Consider the following 15,455-nt stretch of genomic DNA (forward strand, 5'->3'; position numbering starts at 1 on the left):
GTGAAATTTACACTGATATGTATCGTAAAGAGACCTCTGTAAATGCGCTTCTTCATGCCTCCTCGTCCCATCCACCCTCCACGATAAGAGCCATCCCTATAGGACAGTTCCTTCGGGCTCGAAGGATCTGTGCCTCTGACTCCTTGTTTGAGAGTCAGGCAGTGGACCTTGGGGAACGATTTCGTCAACGTGGATACAGTAGACGGACCATTAAGAGGGGTTATGTAAGAGCCAAACGAACAGGCAGAAATGATCTTTTGGGAGATAGTAGTAAGGTTAAACGCAGGACTGGGGATAACCAACCCAGATTCATATCCACCTTTAACCACAGGTGGGATGAGATGAGATGTATTCTGAATAAACATTGGTCTGTACTCAAAACTGACCCCCTGCTCAGGAACTGCCTATCCCAACGTCCTTTAATGACATCGCGCCGAAGTAACAACATAAAAGATATATTGGTACACAGTCACTACGTGGCAAGAACACATGACCCATTTAAAGCTGGAAGACTAAAAAATGGGTTCTTTCCATGTGGTGACTGTCTAGCCTGCAGGAATATGGTTAGATCCTCCACCTTTAGCTCATCTGATGGTAAGCGTGAGTTTAAGATAAGAGACCACATTACATGTAGCACGACTTATGTGGTCTATTTTGCCATGTGCACATGTAAACTCGTTTACATCGGTTTAACATCTAGGGAGCTGCGAGTCCGTGTACGTGAACACGTACGAGATATTAAGGCAGCAAGTGAGGTGGAAGAGGTGGAGAGTCTAAAACCTATCCCCAAACATTTTCGGAAGTGCCATGACTGTAACCCCAAAGATCTAAAAATATGGGGAATCGAGAAAATTCATATGGGGATAAGAGGTGGCGATGCCAAACGGAAATTAGCTCAAAGAGAATGTCGCTGGATCACGGTGCTAAATACACTGGCTCCAGCGGGTCTCAATGAGCAATTGAGTTTTAGTTCCTTTTTGTAGAACGTGTCTCCGGTTTTAATTGTTTATAGTCTGGTGTTGTTTTGTGTTTTGTGTATGTTTTTAATTTTTATTTTTTATATTCATCTTCATTTATCTATTATAGTGGTGTGCTCTGATTATACTTACCATGAAATCGGTTCTTCTGTTCAATCAAGATCTTATTGTTTCCGGTGAAGTGTGTCCGTTTTGACTCAACGCCCTCGACCGTATGAAGCATTCTCGGATGATGCTCTTTAATCTGTGACAGCTATGGAAAATGGAAATAGGAAAATATATCCCTGAATTCTGTATACGTATTATGTCTTAACATTCTGTAATGGTATATGTTCAGTTATGGGTATGATCACTTCTTACACATTGTAATATTATTGAGATATCGTAATAATTGAATGAGTTTTTATTGTAACACGGTATGAACTTTATGTTTAAATAGCTGTGTATAATAGCTACTTAATATAGTCTGGGTTCAAGTATGTCTATATGTAGTTCTTTCCCCGCCCATTTTCTTTTCCTTTTTTACTTTTTATATATATATTTGGTATTTAATTACTGAGAATTAGTCAATAATGAAGGGATCACAAATACACTTAGTCATTTCCATTATAATCTTAATGGCTGACACACACTAAGACTGGGCACTAAATAGGAAGCGATCGTATTCAGTGGATTAAGCTTCCTTCCCATTAGTGAAATAGCTGTCATTGTCCGACTCAGAGTCCGAGTAATACCGCCCATTTCTTTTCCTGGTGAGATCATGTGTAGTCCAGACGCTCTCGCACCATAGTGCGCATGTCTGCTGACGTCTGGATTGCGGGACATTGTGGGCGGCGCCGAGTGATGACGTGTGCGGTTCAGTGACGCCGCTTCCGGCGGAACTGACCGCGGCGCCATTTTGGAGGCCGTCCGGGATGTAATTCCCGGCCGTACGAGCGGCGACATGCGCCGCATCATGTGGTTCAGATTGTGCTAATCAGAGCAGCCTTTAAATAACACACTTAGGACACGTAGCAGCATCGCCCCCTGACGAAGCTGACGCGAAACGCGCGTTGGGGCCACCGCGTGTAGCATCCTATTTACCGCTGTCTGGGTAAGGATTAGAAACGTATGGTTATGTAACAGTGTATCTTGATTGACGGTTTGTGGAGCCTTGGCGCAGGGTTCGACACACTTGGTACAGTAATTGATATAATTCATTATGAAAGCATTACAATGCTTCAGTCCTAGGCCCAGTTATTAAATTGCACTATGCACTTTAGGAAAAGGATTTTTCGGTATTAGGTGCTTCCTCGTGGTGTTGTTTCCATCTTTTTGCTACCATCATCCCTCTGTCTTGTTTATGTTTGATGTTACTCAAATATGATGTGTTTGTAGCGTTATGTTTCTGGTTGTAACTTTTGATACTAATAAAAAAAATCTGTTATTATTTATGGACATGAACTCCAAATTTTCATTGTTATTTCTGCTCGCTGGAGTGTCCGACTTATAAGTACGCTTCTGCCTGGAAGGCTCTCCCACTAGGGTTGTGAGCATGGTAGAGGTAATTCCTAAAAAACCTTTCAAATTGGTCTTTTTTTGTTATGTTATTATCTGTGTTTTCACAGAAACCATATTTGAAGAAATGGACTTTCGTGAACGCGAAAAAGCGTGGCTAAACCAGCTTGACCAAGTTTTTAATGAGGGTGCTGGTAGCACAGCTGATTTTAGACCCGGTGACACTAGTATTCTCACCTCTAAATATAAGGAACTACTCCATAAACGTACTCGTTTATGGTGGAACAAAGCTTTTCTTGAGCGGTATATGGGATGTGAACTGGTCCCTAGGGGCTTACGGGTACAAGTATTCCCATCTTTTGTGGTAAATGACAATGATTTCATCCAACAATGGGAAGATGCGGCTTCCGCATGTTCAAAAAAATTTATGGAACTACTGGCCAAACATAATGAAAAACAGCTGAAAGAATTAGATGATGAATTGAATGTAATACAAGAAGAAATAAATAAATGTTTGACAGGAGAAGCAAAAACTAAATTTAAAGATGAAATGGACTCTTCATTGAAAAAATGGGAGACAGAAGTAGTACAAAATAAAACAAAAAAATATCAGCGAGATGTATCTGACCGACAACAAGGCCAGATATATAAATGGTATAATAGACGTTTATTCAACAAAACGAACCCTAGGGGTCGGTCTATTTCTTTCTCGTCTGTTTCCTCGGCTGAGGATAGAACATCAAGAGCTGAGAACAGTAGACCCTTTTGGACTAAAAAAGATCAGGAGAGAAATGAGTGGAGAAATGGACGATTAAGGAATAAGCGCAAAATGGATACCTCTCCTGTGAAGGATAAAAAAATGAAATCTAATGTATTAGAGGTAATTAATTTATCCACTCATATTCTCTCAGAATCACAAAAGGAGGTATTGGGTTTGGGTTTGTCTTTTTCCCCATGCAATAATTTTGATTTTTTTGTAGCACTAAAAGACTTGCACCTTTTTGCCCGGAAGATCATCCTCAAAAGACTTCACTTACGTTCCTCAGGATATGCTGACATTAATGATCCCATTGAACTGGAGACCTTAAGGGATCTGGAAGAGCTGGAACGAGAGTCCCTTACTATGGGGGTAAGTGCCTCTCCACCTCACATTTCAGCCAGATGTACCACTTTTCCCCCCTTGTCTCTATGTCCACAGGTGGAAATTTTCACCAAACTGGTGGCGGAGGATCTCAATAAAATTAGTAATTATAAGAAGCGAGATAACCTCACACCTAAGCAGAGGGAGGCATTACAAGAAATTAAATTGTGGGATGATGTGGTTGTGAAACCAGCAGACAAGGGGGGAAACGTGGTCATCTGGCCTGTGGAGAGGTACGAAAGGGAAGCGTTTAGGCAACTGAGGAACAGAGATACATATACCCCTCTGACACAAAACCCCTTGTCTACCTTTCAGAAACAACTTCAAACGATTCTAGAAATAGCCTTTGAAAGAGGTATCATCAGTAAAAAAATTCTGGGTGGGTTATTAACTCAATGTCCAGTGGTACCCACTTTTTATCTACTCCCCAAGGTCCACAAAGATCTCCTCGCTCCGCCAGGGCGTCCGATTGTCTCTGGCATAGGAGGGCTATGCGATGCAACATGTAAATTTATTGAATACTACTTAAAACCACAAGTGGAAACGCTGCCCTCTTATGTCAGGGACACTACGGACGTCCTGCGGCGTGTAGATGGCCTTATCGTGGAGGAAAACATGCTATTGGTTACGGCAGATGTCGAACAACTATACACGAGTATCCGGCATGTGGATGGGTTGAGAGCTTCGAGATTTTTCTTGGAGGCGAGTAACCTGGACCCTGATTTACGTGAGCTGGTGTTGGAGTTGTTGGAGTTCATCCTTACGCATAATTTTTTTATTTTTAAAGATCGGTTTTTTCTCCAGCGGCAGGGCACTGCCATGGGGGCGGCCTGTGCGCCGTCCTATGCAAATTTATTTTTAGGTTTTTGGGAGCGGGAGGTTTTTCAGGGCGGCTCACAGCCCGCCCCCACTGTCCACCAAATTCTTGGTTGGTACAGATATATTGATGACATCCTATTTATATGGCAGGGCCCTGCCCTGGAGTTACAGGAATTTATGGAAGGATTGAACAATAACGGCTCCAACATCAAGCTCACGTATACGTACCATCATAATGAAATTTCATTCTTAGACATTACTTTGAAAGTCCAGGAAAGCGGTGAAATTTACACTGATATGTATCGTAAAGAGACCTCTGTAAATGCGCTTCTTCATGCCTCCTCGTCCCATCCACCCTCCACGATAAGAGCCATCCCTATAGGACAGTTCCTTCGGGCTCGAAGGATCTGTGCCTCTGACTCCTTGTTTGAGAGTCAGGCAGTGGACCTTGGGGAACGATTTCGTCAACGTGGATACAGTAGACGGACCATTAAGAGGGGTTATGTAAGAGCCAAACGAACAGGCAGAAATGATCTTTTGGGAGATAGTAGTAAGGTTAAACGCAGGACTGGGGATAACCAACCCAGATTCATATCCACCTTTAACCACAGGTGGGATGAGATGAGATGTATTCTGAATAAACATTGGTCTGTACTCAAAACTGACCCCCTGCTCAGGAACTGCCTATCCCAACGTCCTTTAATGACATCGCGCCGAAGTAACAACATAAAAGATATATTGGTACACAGTCACTACGTGGCAAGAACACATGACCCATTTAAAGCTGGAAGACTAAAAAATGGGTTCTTTCCATGTGGTGACTGTCTAGCCTGCAGGAATATGGTTAGATCCTCCACCTTTAGCTCATCTGATGGTAAGCGTGAGTTTAAGATAAGAGACCACATTACATGTAGCACGACTTATGTGGTCTATTTTGCCATGTGCACATGTAAACTCGTTTACATCGGTTTAACATCTAGGGAGCTGCGAGTCCGTGTACGTGAACACGTACGAGATATTAAGGCAGCAAGTGAGGTGGAAGAGGTGGAGAGTCTAAAACCTATCCCCAAACATTTTCGGAAGTGCCATGACTGTAACCCCAAAGATCTAAAAATATGGGGAATCGAGAAAATTCATATGGGGATAAGAGGTGGCGATGCCAAACGGAAATTAGCTCAAAGAGAATGTCGCTGGATCACGGTGCTAAATACACTGGCTCCAGCGGGTCTCAATGAGCAATTGAGTTTTAGTTCCTTTTTGTAGAACGTGTCTCCGGTTTTAATTGTTTATAGTCTGGTGTTGTTTTGTGTTTTGTGTATGTTTTTAATTTTTATTTTTTATATTCATCTTCATTTATCTATTATAGTGGTGTGCTCTGATTATACTTACCATGAAATCGGTTCTTCTGTTCAATCAAGATCTTATTGTTTCCGGTGAAGTGTGTCCGTTTTGACTCAACGCCCTCGACCGTATGAAGCATTCTCGGATGATGCTCTTTAATCTGTGACAGCTATGGAAAATGGAAATAGGAAAATATATCCCTGAATTCTGTATACGTATTATGTCTTAACATTCTGTAATGGTATATGTTCAGTTATGGGTATGATCACTTCTTACACATTGTAATATTATTGAGATATCGTAATAATTGAATGAGTTTTTATTGTAACACGGTATGAACTTTATGTTTAAATAGCTGTGTATAATAGCTACTTAATATAGTCTGGGTTCAAGTATGTCTATATGTAGTTCTTTCCCCGCCCATTTTCTTTTCCTTTTTTACTTTTTATATATATATTTGGTATTTAATTACTGAGAATTAGTCAATAATGAAGGGATCACAAATACACTTAGTCATTTCCATTATAATCTTAATGGCTGACACACACTAAGACTGGGCACTAAATAGGAAGCGATCGTATTCAGTGGATTAAGCTTCCTTCCCATTAGTGAAATAGCTGTCATTGTCCGACTCAGAGTCCGAGTAATACCGCCCATTTCTTTTCCTGGTGAGATCATGTGTAGTCCAGACGCTCTCGCACCATAGTGCGCATGTCTGCTGACGTCTGGATTGCGGGACATTGTGGGCGGCGCCGAGTGATGACGTGTGCGGTTCAGTGACGCCGCTTCCGGCGGAACTGACCGCGGCGCCATTTTGGAGGCCGTCCGGGATGTAATTCCCGGCCGTACGAGCGGCGACATGCGCCGCATCATGTGGTTCAGATTGTGCTAATCAGAGCAGCCTTTAAATAACACACTTAGGACACGTAGCAGCATCGCCCCCTGACGAAGCTGACGCGAAACGCGCGTTGGGGCCACCGCGTGTAGCATCCTATTTACCGCTGTCTGGGTAAGGATTAGAAACGTATGGTTATGTAACAGTGTATCTTGATTGACGGTTTGTGGAGCCTTGGCGCAGGGTTCGACACACTTGGTACAGTAATTGATATAATTCATTATGAAAGCATTACAATGCTTCAGTCCTAGGCCCAGTTATTAAATTGCACTATGCACTTTAGGAAAAGGATTTTTCGGTATTAGGTGCTTCCTCGTGGTGTTGTTTCCATCTTTTTGCTACCATCATCCCTCTGTCTTGTTTATGTTTGATGTTACTCAAATATGATGTGTTTGTAGCGTTATGTTTCTGGTTGTAACTTTTGATACTAATAAAAAAAATCTGTTATTATTTATGGACATGAACTCCAAATTTTCATTGTTATTTCTATAGAGTGTAGGATATAGAGTGTATGGTATAGAGTGTAGGTTATAGAGTGTAGAGTGTAGGGTATAGAGTGTAGGGTATAGAGTGTAGGGTATAGATTGTAAGGTATAGAATGTATAGCGTAGAGTATAGAGTGTAGGGTATAGAGTGTATGGTGTAGAGTGTAGGGTATAGAGTGTATAGTGTAGGGTATAGAGTGTAGGGTATAGAGTGTATAGTATAGAGTGTAGGGTATAGAGTGTAGGGTATAGAGTGTAGAGTGTGGGGTGTAGAGTGTATGGTATAGAGTGTATGGTGTAGAGTGTATGGTATAGAGTGTAGGGTATAGAGTGTATGGTATAGAGTGTAGGGTATAGAGTGTAGATTGTAGGGTATAGAGTGTAGGGTATAGAGTGTAGGGTATAGATTGTAGGGTATAGAGTGTAGAGTGTAGGGTATAGAGTGTAGGGTATAGAGTGTAGAGTTTAGGGTATAGAGTGTAGGGTTTAGAGTGTAGAGTGTAGGGTATAGAGTGTAGGGTTTAAAGAGTAGGGTATAGAGTGTAGAGTGTAGGGTATAGAGTGTAGAGTGTAGGGTATAGAGTGTAGGGTATAGAGTGTAGAGTGTAGGGTATAGAGTGTAGGGTATAGAGTGTAGGTTATATAGTGTAGGGTATAGAGTGTAGAGTGTAGGGTGTAGAGTATACGGTATAGAGTGTAGGGTATAGAGTGTATAGTGTAGGGTATAAAGTGTAGAGAGTAGGGTATAGAGTGTAGGGTATAGAGTGTAGGTTATAGAGTGTAGGGTATAGAGTGTGGAGTGTAGGGTGTAGATTGTAGGTTATAGAGTGTAGAGTGTAGGGTATAAAGTGTGGAGAGTAGGGTATAGAGTGTATGTTATATAGTGTAGGGTATAGAGTGTAGAGTGTAGGGTGTAGAGTATAGGGTATAGAGTGTAGGGTATAGAGTGTAGATTGTAGGGTATAGAGTGTAGGGTATAGAGTGTAGGGTATAGATTGTAGGGTATAGAGTGTAGAGTGTAGGGTATAGAGTGTAGGGTATAGAGTGTAGAGTTTAGGGTATAGAGTGTAGGGTATAGAGTGTAGAGTGTAGGGTATAGAGTGTAGGGTTTAAAGAGTAGGGTATAGAGTGTAGAGTGTAGGGTATAGAGTGTAGAGTGTAGGGTATAGAGTGTAGGGTATAGAGTGTAGAGTGTAGGGTATAGAGTGTAGGGTATAGAGTGTAGAGTGTAGGGTATAAAGTGTAGAGAGTAGGGTATAGAGTGTAGGGTATAGAGTGTAGGTTATATAGTGTAGGGTATAGAGTGTAGAGTGTAGAGTGTGGAGTGTAGGGTGTAGATTGTAGGTTATAGGTTGTAGAGTGTAGGGTATAAAGTGTAGAGAGTAGGGTATAGAGTGTATGTTATATAGTGTAGGGTATAGAGTGTAGAGTGTAGGGTGTAGAGTATAGGGTATAGAGTGTAGGGTATAGAGTGTAGAGTGTAGGGTATAAAGTGTAGAGAGTAGGGTATAGAGTGTAGGGTATAGAGTGTAGGTTATAGAGTGTAGGGTATAGAGTGTGGAGTGTAGGGTGTAGATTGTAGGTTATAGGTTGTAGAGTGTAGGGTATAAAGTGTAGAGAGTAGGGTATAGAGTGTATGTTATATAGTGTAGGGTATAGAGTGTAGAGTGTAGGGTGTAGAGTATAGGGTATAGAGTGTAGGGTATAGAGTGTAGAGTGTAGGGTATAAAGTGTAGAGAGTAGGGTATAGAGTGTAGGGTATAGAGTGTAGGTTATAGAGTGTAGGGTATAGAGTGTGGAGTGTAGGGTGTAGATTGTAGGTTATAGAGTGTAGATTGTAGGGTATAAAGTGTAGAGAGTAGGGTATAGAGTGTAGGGTATAGAGTGTAGGTTATAGAGTGTAGGGTATAGAGTGTAGAGTGTAGGGTGTAGAGTGTAGGGTATAGAGTGTAAGGTATAGAGTGTAGGGTATAAAGTGCATGTTATAGAGTGTAGGGTATAGAGTGTAGAGTGTAGGGTATAGAGTGTAGGGTATAGAGTGTAGGGTATAGAGTGTATGGTATAGAGTGTAGGGTATAGAGTGTAGAGTGTAGGGTATAGAGTGTAGGGTTTAGAGTGTAGGGTATGGAGTGTAGGGTATAGATTGTAGGGTATAGAGTGTAGAGTGTAGGGTATAGAGTGTAGGGTATAGAGTGTATGGTATAGAGTGTAGAGTGTAGGGTATAGAGTGTATATTGTAGGGTAAAGAGTGTAGGGTATAGAGAGTATGGTATAGAGTGTAGGGAATAGAGTGTAGAGTGTAGGGTATAGAGTGTAGAGTGTAGGGTATAGAGTGTAGGGTATAGAGTGTAGAGTGTAGGGTATAAAGTGTAGAGAGTAGGGTAAAGAGTGTAGGGTATAGAGTGTAGGTTATAGAGTGTAGGGTATAAAGTGTAGAGTGTAGGGTGTAGAGTGTAGGGTATAGAGTGTAAGGTATAGAGTGTAGGATGTAAAGTGTATGTTATAGAGTGTAGGTTATAGAGTGTAGAGCGTAGGGTATAGAGTGTAGGGTATAAAGTGTAGGGTATAGAGTGTAGGGTATAGATTGTAGGGTATAGAGTATAGATTGTAGGGTATAGAGTCTATGGTATAGAGTGTAGAGTGTAGGGTATAGAGTGTATAGTGTAGGGTAAAGAGTGTAGGGTATAGAGTGTATGGTATAGAGTGTAGGGAATAGAGTGTAGAGTGTAGGGTATAGAGTGTATGGTATAGACTGTAGGGTATAGAGTCTAGAGTGTAGGGTATAGAGTGTAGGGTATAGAGTGTAGGGTATAGAGTGTAGAGTGTAGGGATTAGAGTGTAGGGTATAGAGTGTAGGGTATAGAGTGTAGAATGTACGGTATAGAGTGTATGGTATAGAGTATAGAGTGTAGGGTATAGAGTATAGAGTGTAGGGTATAGAGTGTAGGGTATAGAGTGTAAAGTGTAGAGTGTATGGTATAGAGTGTAGAGTGTAGGGTATAGAGTGTAGGGTATAGAGTGTATGGAATAGAGTGTAGGGTATAGAGTATTGAGTGTAGGGTATAGAGTGTAGGGTATAGAGCGTAGGGTGTAGGGTATAGAGTGTAGGGTATAGAGTTTAGAGTGTAGGGTACAGAGTGTATGGTATAGAGTGTAGGGTGTATGGTATAGAGTGCAGGGGATAGAGTGTAGAGTGTGAGGTATAGAGTGTAGGGTATAGAGTGTATGGTATAGAGTGTATGGTATAGATTGTAATGTATAGAGTGTAGGGTATAGAGTGTAGAGTGTAGGGTATAGAGTGTAGAGTGTAGGGTATAGAGTGTAGGGTATAGAGGGTATGATATAGAGTGTATGGTATAGATTGTAGGGTATAGAGTGTAGGGTATAGAGTGTAGAGTGTAGGGTATAGAGTGTAGAGTGTAGGGTATAGAGTGTAGGGTATAGAGTGCAGAGTGTAGGGTATAGAGTGTAGGGTATAGAGTGTATAGTGTATGGTATAGAGTGTAGGGGATAGAGTGTATGGTATAGAGTGTATGGTATAGAGTGTAGGGTATAGAGTGTAGAGTGTAGGGTATAGAGTGTAGGGTATAGAGTGTAGGGTATAGCGTTTAGGGTATAGAGTGTAGGGTATAGATTGTAGGGTATAGAGTGTAGGGTATAAAGTGTAGAGTGTAGGGTATAGAGTGTATGGTATAGAGTGTAGAGTGTATGGTATAGAGTGTATGGTATAGAGTGTAGGGTGTAGAATGTATGTTATAGAGTGTAGGGTATAGAGTGTATGGTATGGAGATTAGATTGTAGGGCATAGAGTGTAGGGTATAGAGTTTATGGTATAGAGTGTAGGGTATAGAGTGTAGAGTGTAGAGTATAGAGTGTAGGGTATAGAGTGTAGGATATAGAGTGTATGGTATAGAGTGTAGGTTATAGAGTGTAGAGTGTAGGGTATAGAGTGTAGGGTATAGAGTGTAGGGTAAAGAGTGTAAGGTATAGATTGTAAGGTATAGAATGTATAGCGTAGAGTATAGAGTGTAGGGTATAGAGTGTATGGTGTAGAGTGTAGGGTATAGAGTGTATAGTGTAGGGTATAGAGTGTAGGGTATAGAGTGTATAGTATAGAGTGTAGGGTATATAGTGTAGGGTATAGAGTGTAGAGTGTGGGGTGTAGAGTGTATGGTATAGAGTGTATGGTGTAGAGTGTATGGTATAGAGTGTAGGGTATAGAGTGTATGGTATAGAGTGTAGGGTATAGAGTGTAGATTGTAGGGTATAGAGTGTAGGGTGTAGGGTATAGAGTGTAGGGTATAGATTGTAGGGTATAGAGTGTAGAGTGTAGGGTATAGAGTGTAGGGTATAGAGTGTATGGTATAGAGTGTAGAGTGTAGGGTATAGAGTGTATAGTGTAGGGTATAGAGTGTAGGGTATAGAGTGTAGAGTGTAGGGTATAGAGTGTAGGGTATAGAGTGTAGGGTATAGAGTGTAGGGTATAGAGTGTAGGGTGTGGAGTTTAGGGTATAGAGTGTAGCGTGTAGGGTATAGAGTGTATGGTATAGAGTGTAGAGTGTAGGGTATAGAGTGTATGGTATAGAGTGTAGGGTGTAGAATGTATGTTATAGAGTGTAGGGTATAGAGTGTATGGTATGGAGATTAGAGTGTAGGGCATATAGTGTATGGTATAGAGTGTATGGTATACAGTGTAGGGTATAGAGTGTAGAGTGTAGGGTACAGAGTGTATGGTATAGAGTGTAGGGTATAGAGTGTAGAGTGTAGGGTATAGAGTGTAGCGTATAGAGTGTAGGGTATAGCGTTTAGGGTATAGAGTGTAGGGTATAGATTGTAGGGTATAGAGTGTAGGGTATAAAGTGTAGAGTGTAGGGTATAGAGTGTATGGTATAGAGTGTAGAGTGTATGGTATAGAGTGTATGGTATAGAGTGTAGGGTGTAGAATGTATGTTATAGAGTGTAGGGTATAGAGTGTATGGTATGGAGATTAGATTGTAGGGCATAGAGTGTAGGGTATAGAGTTTATGGTATGGAGTGTAGGGTATAGAGTGTAGAGTGTAGGGTATAGAGTGTAGGGTATAGAGTGTAGGATATAGAGTGTATAGTATAGAGTGTAGGTTATAGAGTGTAGAGTGTAGGGTATAGAGTGTAGGGTATAGAGTGTAGGGTAAAGAGTGTAAGGTATAGATTGTAAGGTATAGAATGTATAGCGTAGAGTATAGAGTGTAGGTTATAGAGTGTATGGTGTAGAGTGTAGGGTATAGAGTGTATAGTGTAGGGTATAGAGTGTAGGGTATAGAGTGTATAGTATAGAGTGTAGGGTATAGAGTGTAGGGTATAGAGTGTAGAGTGTGGGGTGTAGAGTGTATGGTATAGAGTGTATGGTGTAGAGTGTATGGTATAGAGTGTAGGGTATAGAGTGTATGGTATAGAGTGTAGGGTATAGAGTGTAGATTGTAGGGTATAGAGTGTAGGGTGTAGGGTATAGAGTGTAGGGTATAGATTGTAGGGTATAGAGTGTAGAGTGTAGGGTATAGAGTGTAGGGTATAGAGTGTATGGTATAGAGTGTAGAGTGTAGGGTATAGAGTGTATAGTGTAGGGTATAGAGTGTAGGGTATAGAGTGTATGGTATAGAGTATAGGGAATAGAGTGTAGAGTGTATGGTATAGAGTGTAGGGTATAGAGTGTAGAGTGTAGGGTATAGAGTGTAGGGTATAGAGTGTAGGGTATAGAGTGTAGAGTGTAGGGTATAGAGTGTAGGGTATAGAGTGTAGGGTATAGAGTGTAGAGTGTAGGGATTAGAGTGTAGGGTATAGAGTGTAGGGTATAAAGTGTAGAATGTACGTTATAGAGTGTAGGGTATAGAGTATAGAGTGTAGGGTGTAGAGTGTAAAGTGTAGATTGTAGGGTATAGAGTGTAGAGTGTAGGGTATAGAGTGTAGGGTATAGAGTGTATGGAATAGAGTGTTGGGTATAGAGTGTAGAGTGTAGGGTATAGAGTGTAGGGTATAGAGCGTAGGGTGTAGGGTATAGAGTGTATGGTATAGAGTGTAGGGTGTAGAGTGTAGGGTATAGAGTGTAGAGTGTAGGGTATAGAGTGTAGGGTATAGAGTGTAGAGTGTAGGGTATAGAAAGTAGGGTATAGAGTGTAAAGTGTATGGTATAGAGTGTAGGGGATAGAGTGTATGGTATAGAGTGTATGGTATAGAGTGTAGGGTAGAGAATGTAGGGTATAGAGTGTAGAGTGTAGGGTATATAGTGTAGGGTGTAGAGTGTAGGGTATAGAGTGTAGAGTGTATGGTATAGAGTGTAGGGGATAGAGTGTATGGTATAGAGTGTATGGTATAGAGTGTATGGTATAGATTGTAGGGTATAGAGTGTAGGGTATCGAGTGTAGAGTGTAGGGTATAGAGTGTAGGGTATAGAGTGTAGGGTATAGAGTGTAGGGTATAGAGTGTAGGGTATTGAGTGTAGGGTATAGAGTGTAGGGTATAGGGTGTAGGGTATAAAGTGTAGGGTGTAGAGTGTAGGGTATAGAGTGTAGGGTATAGAGTGTAGGGTATAGAGTGTAGGGTATAGCGTGTAGGGTATAGAGTGAAGGGTATAGAGTGTAGAGTGTAGGGTATAGAGTGTAGAGTGTAGGGTATAGAGTGTAGGGTATAGAGCGTAGGGTGTAGGGTATAGAGTGTAGGGTATAGAGTGTATGGAATAGAGTGTAGGGTATAGAGTGTAGAGTGTAGGGTATAGAGTGTAGGGTATAGAGTGTATGGAATAGAATGTTGGGTATAGAGTGTAGAGTGTAGATTATAGAGTGTAGGGTATAGAGTGTATGGAATAGAGTGTTGGGTATAGAGTGTAGAGTGTAGGGTATAGAGTGCAGGGTATAGAGTGTAGGGTATAGAGTGTAGAGTGTAGGGTATAGAGTGTAGGGTACAGAGTGTATGGTATAGAGTGTATGGTATAGATTGTAGGGTATAGAGTGTAGGGTATAGAGTGTAGAGTGTAGGGTATAGAGTGTAGAGTGTAGGGTATAGAGTGTAGGGTATAGAGTGTAGAGTGTAGGGTATAGAGTGTAGGGTATAGAGTGTAGGATATAGAGTGTAGGGTATAGAGTGTAGAGTGTGTGGTATAGAGTGCAGGGGATAGAGTGTAGAGTGTGAGGTATAGAGTGTAGGGTATAGAGTGTATGGTGTAGAGTGTATGGTATAGAGTGTAGGGTATAGAGTGTATGGTATAGAGTGTAGGGTATAGAGTGTAGATTGTAGGGTATAGAGTGTAGGGTATAGAGTGTAGGGTATAGATTGTAGGGTATAGAGTGTAGAGTGTAGGGTATAGAGTGTAGGGTATAGAGTGTAGAGTTTAGGGTATAGAGTGTAGGGTATAGAGTGTAGATTGTAGGGTATAGAGTGTAGGGTTTAAAGAGTAGGGTATAGAGTGTAGAGTATAGAGTGTAGAGTGTAGGGTATAGAGTGTAGGGTATAGAGTGTAGAGTGTAGGGTATAGAGTGTAGGGTATAGAGTGTAGAGTGTAGAGTGTAGGGTATAAAGTCTAGAGAGTAGGGTATAGAGTGTAGGGTATAGAGTGTAGGTTATATAGTGTAGGGTATAGAGTGTAGAGTGTAGGGTGTAGAGTATAGGGTATAGAGTGTAGGGTATAGAGTGTAGAGTGTAGGGTATAGAGTGTAGAGAGTAGGGTATAGAGTGTAGGGTATAGAGTGTAGAGTGTAGGGTATAGAGTGTAGGGTTTAAAGAGTAGGGTATAGAGTGTAGAGTGTAGGGTATAGAGTGTAGAGTGTAGGGTATAGAGTGTAGGGTATAGAGTGTAGAGTGTAGGGTATAGGGTGTAGGGTATAGAGTGTAGAGTGTAGGGTATAAAGTGTAGAGAGTAGGGTATAGAGTGTAGGGTATAGAGTGTAGGTTATATAGTGTAGGGTATAGAGTGTAGAGTGTAGGGTGTAGAGTATAGGGTATAGAGTGTAGGGTATAGAGTGTAGAGTGTAGGGTATAAAGTGTAGAGAGTAGGGTATAGAGTGTAGGGTATAGAGTGTAGGTTATAGAGTGTAGGGTATAGAGTGTGGAGTGTAGGGTGTAGATTGTAGGTTATAGAGTGTAGAGTGTAGGGTATAAAGTGTAGAGAGTAGGGTATAGAGTGTATGTTATATAGTGTAGGGTATAGAGTGTAGAGTGTAGGGTGTAGAGTATAGGGTATAGAGTGTAGGGTATAGAGTGTAGAGTGTAGGGTATAAAGTGTAGAGAGTAGGGTATAGAGTGTAGGGTATAGAGTGTAGGTTATAGAGTGT

The 15,455-nt window shown here is 41.3% G+C and overlaps 1 protein-coding gene across 2 annotated transcripts; it reads left to right on the plus strand.

Moving 5' to 3' along the window:
* The first annotated feature begins 2,483 nt into the window (after positions 1–2,483).
* Positions 2,484–6,191, plus strand: LOC138657946 (uncharacterized). 2 transcript variants are annotated; one of them, XM_069745540.1, is made up of 3 exons: positions 2,484–3,354; positions 3,455–3,603; positions 5,801–6,191. In XM_069745540.1, exons 1-2 carry the CDS (start codon positions 2,512–2,514, stop codon positions 3,458–3,460), a joined length of 849 nt encoding a protein of 282 aa, XP_069601641.1. In that variant the 5' UTR covers positions 2,484–2,511; the 3' UTR covers positions 3,461–3,603; positions 5,801–6,191. The 2 variants fall into 2 exon arrangements, with proteins under 2 accessions (XP_069601641.1, XP_069601640.1); XM_069745539.1 differs by lacking the exon at positions 3,455–3,603.
* Positions 6,192–15,455: the final 9,264 nt, after the last annotated feature.

Source organism: Ranitomeya imitator, chromosome 1, assembly GCF_032444005.1.
Source record: "Ranitomeya imitator isolate aRanImi1 chromosome 1, aRanImi1.pri, whole genome shotgun sequence".
Lineage (NCBI taxonomy): Eukaryota > Metazoa > Chordata > Amphibia > Anura > Dendrobatidae > Ranitomeya > Ranitomeya imitator.